The sequence below is a fragment of the Beta vulgaris genome, chromosome 7 (genome assembly GCF_026745355.1).
Source record: "Beta vulgaris subsp. vulgaris cultivar EL10 chromosome 7, EL10.2, whole genome shotgun sequence".
Classification (NCBI taxonomy): Eukaryota; Viridiplantae; Streptophyta; class Magnoliopsida; order Caryophyllales; family Amaranthaceae; genus Beta; species Beta vulgaris.
Window position 1 is genome coordinate 38,489,560 of NC_079208.1, and position 10,873 is coordinate 38,500,432.

At 38.2% G+C, this 10,873-nt stretch overlaps 2 protein-coding genes across 2 annotated transcripts; both read right to left on the minus strand.

The window, feature by feature from the left end:
- Positions 1–1,308: 1,308 nt before the first annotated feature.
- On the minus strand, positions 1,309–3,500 carry LOC125491941 (uncharacterized). The gene is made up of 3 exons (XM_048634022.1): positions 3,219–3,500; positions 3,060–3,130; positions 1,309–2,707 (listed from the first exon to the last, which is right to left on the minus strand). Exons 1-3 carry the CDS (start codon positions 3,498–3,500, stop codon positions 1,309–1,311), a joined length of 1,752 nt encoding a protein of 583 aa, XP_048489979.1.
- Positions 3,501–5,766: 2,266 nt separating this feature from the next.
- On the minus strand, positions 5,767–8,241 carry LOC125499564 (proline-rich extensin-like protein EPR1). The gene has a single exon (XM_048648505.1). The coding sequence runs from the start codon at positions 8,196–8,198 to the stop codon at positions 6,036–6,038; it is 2,163 nt and encodes a 720-aa protein (XP_048504462.1). The 5' UTR covers positions 8,199–8,241; the 3' UTR covers positions 5,767–6,035.
- Between the last annotated feature and the right edge of the window lie 2,632 nt (positions 8,242–10,873).

Genomic DNA, 10,873 nt, shown 5'->3' on the forward strand with positions numbered 1-10,873 from the left:
ATCCAGCCACCTGAGCAATCCCACACATACCTTTCTACTAAAACAACATCTAAACAATAAGTGATGGCATGATTCCTGCTCAATTCCACATATAGCACAACTTGCATCAGTTACAACACCTATCTGAGCCAATCTTTCTTTGGTTCTCAGCCTATTCAAGGTATACTTCTTCCCCTGATCCAACCACTTCTTCATGTAGCCATGTGTAGCCTTCTTTGATATAAATGAATACTTAGGAACATTAAAGGAGTTCTAAACCCAGTGGTGCCAATTCACCTTTTCCCCTTCTTCATGTAGCCATGTGTAACCTTCTTTGATTGTATACTTCTTCCCCTGATCCAACCACTGATTATCTCCTCTATAAGCTCCCCTCATTTTTTCTTTAATCTTGCATATATTCTTCCATCCCCAACTGACATTCACAGGAGCTTTATATTCCCACCAGTCTACATCTTTCACATAAACACAATGAATCCATTTAATCCATATCAAGTCTTCTTTTTGGGAGATCTGCCAGACATACTTCCCTATTGCTGCCATATTCCAGCACAACCCATCTCCTACTCCAACCCCTCTCCTTTTTGACCAGCACACCTCCTCCCGCGCCACTGGAGGAACTTTAGTGGAGTAGATTCTCCCTTCCCACAGAAAGGCTCTGCATATTTGCTTGATTTTATTCAGTACTCCTTTGGGTACAAGAAATATCTGAGCCCAATAAGTATAAAGGCTCATCAAGACAACATTCACTAGGGTAACTCTAGCTGCATAAGAAAGGTGTCTCGAGCTTAAACACACTATTCTTTGCACTACCTTCTCCACCAATGCATCACAATCTGACTTTGCCAGCCTCTTTGATGTAATGGGAACACCAAGATTACAAAATGGAAAAGCCCCTCTATTAAACCCAGTCACCTGCAATATCCTCTCCTGAATTTTCCCTGGAACATTACCAAAGTAAACTGTTGTCTTTTCCTGGCTTGCCACCAACCCTGAAGCCTCTGAAAAAGATTTCATCACCCTTTTCATCAAGATAGCTGATTTCACCTCACCTTTACAGAATAACATTAGATCATCTGTAAAAAATCAAGTGGGTCAACTTCAATGCAGAACATCTATAATGATACTCAAACCCTTCCTTCTTGCTCATTTTACTTATCAACCTTGAGCAATATTCCATTGCAATCAGAAATAGAAGTCGGGAAATGGGCCCTCCTACCTCAGCCCTCTTCTCCCTTTGAAAAAACCCACACAAACTCCCATTGATACTTAAAGAGAAACTTGGAGTACTCACACACACCATTACCCATTTCACAATGCAAACTGATCAGGGAACTCAAGACCCTCCAGCATCTCTCTCAAAAACTCCCAATCTAAGGAGTCATAAGCCTTCCTAAGGTCTATTTTCATAGTGCACCTAGCAGGCTCACCTTTCCTTTTATAGTGTCTTAACATGTCCAGACATATGAACACATTATGAAATATCACTCTATTCTCCACAAAAGCACTCTGCACAAGATCTATAATCTCAAGGAGCACTCTTTTCAATCTAGAACACAACATCTTAGATATAATTTTGTACATAACATTGCAACATGCAATTGGTCTGTATTGTGTTACTTCCTGTGGTTGCTCACACTTTGGAATCAAACACAAAGTTGTGCAATTAATCTGCTTCAATAATTTCCTAGTGTTAAAGAATTCCAACACTGCATCAGTTATACCCTCTCCAATAGTATCCCATGCCTTCTTATAAAAGCAACTAGAATAGCCATCAGGCCCAGGGGACTTGTTATCATCAATATCCATCAAATCTTGCTTCACATCTTCAGCTTGAAAATTTCTCATAAGCAATTGCTTATTATCCTCACTCACCTTCTTTCCTTCTCTCAAAACACTCCTACTCACTTTCTTCCTTGTCTGTTGAGCACAACCTAATAAGTTTTCATAAAACTCCAAGAAAGCCTTCTCAATCCCCTCTTGATCCTCCATCCATTCCCCTCTTCCATTCCTAATCCTATAAATGTGATTCCGGGCTCTTCTTTTCTTCAAACTGGCATGAAAATAGGAGGTGTTACTATCTCCTCCTTTCAGCCACTCATTCTTCCCTTTCTGCTGTAAAAAGCTCATTCTTGCTTTATATAGAGCTAAGTAGTGATTTCTAGCTTCCTCATCTTCCTTGTGTAAATCCCTATTTCTAGGATCCTCTTGAATCTTCTGTTGAGCAAGAGTCAGTCTCTTCCAAGCCAGTTCAGCTTCAAGCTCTATATTTGAGAACGTGTTTTTATTTAGCACCTTTAAATCATATTTCAACATCTTTCGTTTCTTATCCACCTTATACATCCCACATCCCTGCACTTGCTTCTGCCATCCAGCTTGCACTATCTCCCCAAACTCCTCAGAGATAGTCCACATGTTAAAGAATATAAATGAAGATGGTTTAGACTCTCTAACATTATCTATGTGTATTATACCTGGGCTATGAACTGACAAACTTTCAGGCAAAAAGTGAGTAACAACCTCCTGGAATTCCCTTTCCCACCCCTCATTAACAAACACCCTGTCTATTTTAGAAAATATCCTATCATCACCCTCCTGTTTATTTGACCAAGTGTAGAAAGGTCCTATAGATTCCATCTCCTGCATCTTACACCCCCTCAAACAAGATCTAATCCCCTTAACCTCTGCTAAAGTAACTGCAGAACCCAACCTATCATTCAAGTTCACCACATTATTGAAATCACCACAACACAACCAAGCCCCCCTAATATCATGTCTTATTCTTTTCAAACCATCCCACACAACCTTCCTTTTTTCTCCCTCATTTAAACAATACACCAAAGTAAAATAAAAACACCTCCCAGTCCCCACATGTTTTACTTTAGTATGAATGTATTGAGCATTACACACAATAACATCCACTTCAAACTTTTGAGGCATCCAAATCAACCATATTCTTCTATCTTTATGATGAGAATAGTTTGTGACTTTACTCCACCTAGGACACACTCTAGGGTAAACCTTATCAAAATTGCAAGATTTGACCCTAGTCGCAAGGAGACCAAATAACCCACACTGTTGTTGATGCATCAGCTTGCTCACATCCCCATGCTTCTGTGGGCAATTCAGCCCCCTTATTCCAGAACCCAATTCTATCCATTAGGAGATAGATTCACCTCCTGCTACCTGCCCCCTTCCTTCTTCTCTCATTACATTCTTACCCTCGTCTGCTGCCCAGGAGCAGAACTAGGTTCTGCAGTGTCAACCTGCTTCTCCTTAGGGTCATCTTCTCCCTGTTCTTCTTGAGGGTGTTCAGCAATTGGTGCTAATCCCTGCCCTGCATCCACAGCTTGTATCGCTGGCTTTAGAACATTCCCTTGCTGCACTTGCTGAGCTTTTGGAACCCACTTCTTCTTAGCTATGATTTTAGCTTGAGCAACTTCATACCTTTTCTTCCTACATTGCTCTGCATTATGCCCAATACCTCCACAATCAGCACACATTACAGGCTTGCATTCATATACCACTATCTAAGTTTGTAATAAACCCTTCTCATCATAATATGAGACTTCCTGTGGAAATTCTTATTCCAAATCCACCTCTACTAGCACCCTAGCTAATCCCAGAATGTCCTTTTGTGCCGTTGCTCTATCAGTTCTTATAGGCTTCCCTACTAAACCTGCAATCTTGTTTAATGCCACTGAACCCCAATACTTCAGAGGTAATTTTGGCACCTTTATCCAAAGTTGGAACAACCTTCACATTCCCTGCATTCACATCTATATCCGGGTGCCATTCCTTCACAATTACAGGTTTACCATCATAGAGAATAGGACCAGCCTCCATTGCCTTGTTCTTACTAGCAATCGAATGGAATCGGACAATGAACATTCCGTTCTCCATCATTGCCACTTTGACCACACCAAACTTCTTCCACATCCTACGAATAAATCCATCAATCATCCTATATGGAGGACGCATCCCCAAAATATAACACACAACTACATACCTCCAATACTCAATTTCAGGGCTAATATCCTCTACTGTAATACGAACTTCCTCATCATTCTTAGTAATTTCATGTTGTGCCAGATTTAACCCTTCTTCTACTATGTTATTGAACAACGAACTCTTCCAATTAATAGGGTTAGTTGTATTACTTGTATTACTAGCAAGCACCTGCATAGGATGTGGTAAAGGATTCACTGCCGATGGAACTCGTGCCGGCGTTCGCACTGATTCAACCCAGGATGCCACATGGTCCCTTGCAGCTAGAAACACACTCCTATCCTGCTCTAAAACAATCCGTTCAATAGACGACTCTGATTTTTCCTCTTCCGAAGACCAGCTTAACTCAGCATCATCGACAATTTCATTGATGTTCTTCTCCTTCCTTGCATCACCTGATTATGGCTTATTCACATTCTTTGCATTAGTATTCTTCTGACCTCCATTACCCTTTTTCGAACCCTTCGCCATAGCTCCAGCATACACTGAGATTCAAAAACGGTTGATGGTGGTACTGTTTCATTGGTTTTCTAGAGAGAAGTGAGAGTTTCTCTCTGGCCATCTTACGTTAGTCTCTTTTTAAAAATAATTTTATTTTCCAAAACGGATAACAAAACTTCTATATAAAAATGGTTGATAAAATCATTCCTTCTTTTCACTTTCAAGAGTGGATAATAAAACATTTTAAACCACATTTCTAAACAAATCCAACCAGTAAATCAATAAACAACTTTATCACATAAAACCACATTTTAAAATATCTAGCTACATAACGTACCTTGATCTTGTACAAACAATATACTAGTATCCTCAGTTATTCTTATGCTTGAGCTTTCTAATAACTAACCAATAAGTAACTTATCACATGAACTTAATCATGATTTTAAACATGAATGACCTATCATGAGCATAATATTTTTGAGTAAAAAATATGAAAATCTTTTTCTTAAACCAAAGAAAATTGGAACTTCAAAAGAAATATAAAACTAGAATGGATAAGAAGAGAAAGAAGAACCTTGAAGTAAGAGAGTATGGATTCTTCAAAGTTTTTGTGTGAAAAAGATGGCTTAAGGTATGGGGTATCATAGGAGTAGAATAGGTGGTACTTAATTTCAAAATTAAATAGTTTGTAACCTTCACCATAAATCTCTATTATATATAAGGGAAGGGGGAGCTATGGTGTCCCGGAATGAAGAGACTATTTTACCCCCTTCTTTTTCTAAATTACAAATTCACTTATAAACGAAAAGGGTCTTCACATAAAAAAACTGGAAATAAAATTATAACAACCACTCACAAGTCAACTAAAAATAATAGAATTGCATAATTTACATTATACAAATCACTCAAATGAGGAAACTTTACAAAACTAAAGGATCACTTACAAACTACAACCAATACACTACAACGTCAATACATACTCACAAAAATATTCACAAAAATTTGACTTGAAATCAAAGTGTCCACTTTATTCACAATCTATGAAATAGTGTACTTAATTTAAAAATCAACTAAAAGTTTATATTAGAACATTTTTAATTATACATTTTTACGCTGTGATATTTTATCATTTTATCATATGTTAATTTTTTTTTGAATATTATACGTCTTGTTTTAAGAGATAAGTAATAATCTAGGGTCCAACTTTGTATTTTTTGAATATGGCTTTTATAATTATTGAATCGCCCTTTCTCGTTATTCGTATCAATAATACTCGAACTGAATTAGTAATCATTTGAACAATATAATGAAGCTAGATGATGTAGAAACCATATTCATTTTACCATTGTATTGCACTCACTTCATCAAACATGTTCTATTCAAGAAAAATCATCTATGTTTTTCTCACATTATTGTAAATAGTTATTAGGTACATGCTTAAGCTTGAAGGTGATCGCCATCCTTTATCAGCAACATATACAACCCTATAACATAGAAATATTTATAAATAAAACATTATTATGCTACTACGATACTGAAATATGGAGATGATACTTAGAATATTGTTGACCAAACAAGACATAATAAGTTTAAGAGCACTGAAAGCCAGAGGGTACCCTTTTGCCACAGTTATTGACCAATGATCTCAAGGAGACAGAGATATTAAGATTAATCCCCAAAACATTGGCTTTGATGGCAGTGCAAATGCACGAGCATGCTTCACGATCAGTCAACCCTTGAAGGATGGAGCAACATGGATCTTTTGGTCGACTGCCAATCAAAAGTCCGTTCAAGTCACCTAATAGATTGATACACACATTTAAATTAAGCGGATTTACGGGACACATGCCCGATGGTGACAGTGTAGGTGACTTGCCAGGTGGGGTTAGAGACGGTGTTGGAGTCGGAGTTGGTGACTTTCGAGGTGGAAATGACACTGGGGTTAGAGTTGGTGATATGCCAGGTGGTGACGACAAAGGAGTAGGTGTTGGTGACTTGCTAGGTGGTGATGGCATTGGAGTCGGTGGTGACAACTCTAGGGTTGGAGTTGGTGACTGGCGAGGTGGTGAGGACGTTGGAGTAGGTGTTGGCGACTGGCCAAGTGGTGAAGGCACTGGAGTTGATGATGGTGATTTGCCAGGTATTGGTGCCTTTCTAGGGGGTGATGACATTGGCGTTGGTGACATGCCCGCTGGTGATACCACTGGATTTGGTATTGGTAACTTGCCAGGTGGTGACGCAATTGGAGTTGGTGACCTACCAGGTGGTGATGCCATTGGAGTTGGTGTTGGAGTAGGTGTGGAAGGCACTGGAGTAGGTGTTGGTGCCTTTCTAGGTGGTGATGGTATTGGCGTTGGTGACATGACCGGTGGTGATGCCACTGGATTTGGTATTGGTAACTTGCCAGGTGGTGACGCAATTGGATTTGGTGACCTACCAGGTGGTGATGCCATTGGAGTTGGTGTTGGAGTAGGTGTGGAAGGCACTGGAGTAGGTGCTGGTGCCTTTCTAGGTGGTGATGGCATTGGCGTTGGTGACATGCTCGGTGGTGATGCCACTGGATTTGGTATTGGTAACTTGCCAGGTGGTGACGCAATTGGAGTTGGTGACCTACCAGGTGGTGATGCCATTGGAGTTGGTGTTGGAGCAGGAGCTGAAGGCACTGGAGTAGGTGTTGGGGCCTTTCTAGGTGGTGATGACATTGGTGTTGGTGATATGCCCGGTGGTGATGCCACTGGATTTGGTATTGGTAACTTGCCAGGTGGTGACGCAATTGGAGTTGGTGACCTACCAGGTGGTGATGCCATTGGAGTTGGTGTTGGAGTAGGTGCTGAAGGCACTGGAGTAGGTGTTGGTGCCTTTCTAGGTGGTGATAGCATTGGCGTTGGTGACATGCCCGGTGGTGCTGCCACTGGATTTGGTATTGGTAACTTGCCAGGTGGTGACGCAATTGGAGTTGGTGACCTACCAGGTGGTGATGCCATTGGAGTTTGTGTTGGAGACTTTTCAGGTGGTGATGGCATAGGTGTTGGTGACTTACCCGATGGTGATGCCACTGGATTTGGTATTGGTGACTTGCTAGGTGGTGACACCCCTGGAGTTGGTGATTTTCCAGGTGGTGAAGCAATTGGAGTTGGTGACTTACTAGGTGGTGACACCCCTGGAGTTGGTGATTTTCCAGGTGGTGAAGCAATTGGAGTTGGTGACTTGCTAGGTGGTAATGCCCCTGGTGTTGGTGACTTGGCTGGTGGTGATGCCTCTGGAGTTGGTTGTCTACTTGGTGGTGACGCTTTTGGGGATGGTGATTTTCCAGGTGGTGACGCAATTGGAGTTGGTGACTTGTTAGGTGGTGACGCCTCAGGAGTTAGTAATTTTCCCGGTGGTGATGCCACAGGGGATCGGGAGCCACCAGGTGGCGACGCCCTCGGTGTTGTTGACTTGCCAGGTGGTGGTACCCCTGGAGTTGGTGGTTTAGCGGGTGGTGACGCCCGTGGGGTTGGTGAACTTTTAGGTGGTGACAAAACTGAAGTTGGTGACTTTCCCGGAGGTGATATCATTGGAGTTGGTGACCTTACAGGTGGTGACAACGCTGGCTTTGGTGGGTTTCGGCCCTGGTTGCCGCCACCGTTACGAGGAGGATTTGTGGGACGTCGTGATGGTGGGGTGGGGGAATTTTGGGAATTGACCATTGTTAGAATCACTAAATCTAGGCATAGGAGTAAGATTATGGAAAACGAAACTTTTGAAGACATCTTAGAAAGCTTCTATCAACCTTTATTGAAAAGTGAATTGGAATTGGAGAGATTATGATGCCAAATACATGAATGGGTCTCAGGCTATTTATAGTAAATATTTGTGGAACTTTCAGGAACAAAAGTATACACGTAATAGTGCTTGTCAAAAATAGAAAATTTTCTAACTTATTTATGGCCCATGAGGTGATGAACATGACTAAAGCATCACATATAAGCTGGATTGTAGACTTTGCTTCTACACACTTATACTATGCGTGTTGGCAAACAGTGTTTTAATTTAGAATTAAAATGTTTTGACTTTATCAAAATCTTATTTAGGCCATATCTATCGTCCTAAACCCCAAGAATAAGATTTAACCCATTTCGGCACCTGGCCGCCAATCTCCTCATTTCCCCAAATCAGTTCTTGCCATTACTCAGACTCATAGGTGAAATTACTCGAAATATATAAGTAAAACCCAAAAAGCACAAAGTGATCAGTGATCACCAAGACACCGACAACATAACAATAACAGAACACCCCCGAATCAAGAGTTCAAGACATATAGAACACATAACTTGAACCAAATTCAACATCTAACAGGCAAATTTCTACAGTTTCATATTCAAAAATTGTTCAATAATCACCTTAAATAACATAAACATGCAGAATAATTATGAACATTAATAGTAACCATACTATAGTATTAACAAAATGAAAAAGTAAGCTCAAAATTTGTTAGCTAAGAATTAAGCAGTTATGTAATATATACATTATTTTTCCACATAATATTCTGAACTAGTCTAATAAGGATTAAGGAAATAAGAAAGAAGAGGATAGACAGACGGTAAGTTATGGTAGTCTTACGTGAAGGGAAAAATTACAGGGTTAACTAATTATGGCACTATGTGGAACACACAGTATCATAACGGTATAATTGTCAATAAACGGAAACATAAATGGGTATAAATGCTTTACAATATATGCATAAACATATACTCCATGAAATATGTATAGGAATTGGTTGGCTCAAGCCTGTAATTTTGAGCTTTTCCATATCTTCTCTATTAGAACGCAGGGTTTTATTTCTACTCCAATCATTTGCTTGGAATTTAGGGGGGACGGGTTTAGGGTGTTGCTTGTAACAGGCCTTCGGGTGGGGATCCCTATGTGAGGACAATCAAAGAATTCTTCTTACAAAAACAAAGTATATAAAATATGTATAAATTGATATAAATTATGTATAAAATGATATTAAAATTATGTTCAAACAGATATAGAATATGTAAAATTGGTATAAAATATGTGTCAATGGAGATGAAATATGTTAAACTAATAAAAAAATAGATAAGTTAATTAGAACACCTCCCTTACGTAACAACACTTGATATGTGAGAATAGTTTAAAAATTTTACAGCAAGTTTTGATATTTAAACTAGTTATTAGGCCTGCGCTATGCATCGGGTAAGAAAATTTCATTTATTAATATAATACTTTATGATAATAGCACTAAATACAACTTAGTCTAGTGGTTAAGACTTTAATATATGTACTTGAGGTCTTGGGATCAAACCCTATACTACGTGATTTCTAAATTTTTTTTATTGTACATGCATTCTATGAACTAAAACTCGCTAGGAAGAGCGCCACATGACACAATTTCTTGTTTATGCACGCCTTTTAATATATTTATATCTCTATTATATAAGTGAAAGGAGGAGGTATGATGTCCTCCTATTAAATGTCTATACTACCCTTACTTTTTTAATAACATCAATTTTGTTTAAACTTTTAAAGTAAAAATAGGTACTCAATCAACAAAATATTCAAATTTTAAAGAGCTACAAGTAGAATAACTTAAAATTTTAGGTTTTAAAAAGGAAAGACTGAAAAAGTAAAAAAATAAAAATAAAAAACAAAGATACCATTTAAGAATATCGAAATCTTCCATCAAAAGGAAAAATTGTCAAAATAAAAAATCAGCAATATACTTCTACACCATTATAGTCATGTAAAGAAACGATCACAATTACATAGAGGATAATAAGGTCAGATCAATAATTGATCTGAACTTATTTTTGCTGAAAAATAACTTCTAATAAGTTGAATAAAACATATTCTTGATTGAAAAAACCGTCAACTTAAACTATTATAATTAGTTGTCGATGCATGTATTACGTGCATGTAAAACAAACTAATCGACATTACGAAACATCATAATGAAAAAGTTGTCATCGCACGCATGTAATATATACACTAGCCTTTTATGCACGCAATGCGTGCGTTGATTGTTGTTTAATTGGGTTTGTTCTTAATAAATTCATCTAAATATAATTTTAGAAGTGTGATTTTATAATTATTGTTGCACAAACTAATGTAAAGTAATTAAAAATTATAATGAACATTTAGATATAAGGTCTTATAGTCAATTTAAATTTTTAATTTTTTATAATTAAATAACCATTAGAATAGTTTAATATTGACTTAACATTGACGAATAATATTCACTTAACTTCCCAAATTATACAAAATTCGACCCATCTTAATATTGATTTAATGACTTAATATGGGAAGTTGTCAATGTTAATTTATCACTAGAATTTTGACCCCATCTTTAAATTAGGAAAGGATATATTGTAGAAGATTTGAATATCCAATTTTATATTTAGCTATGGACAAAAATGACTTTTTA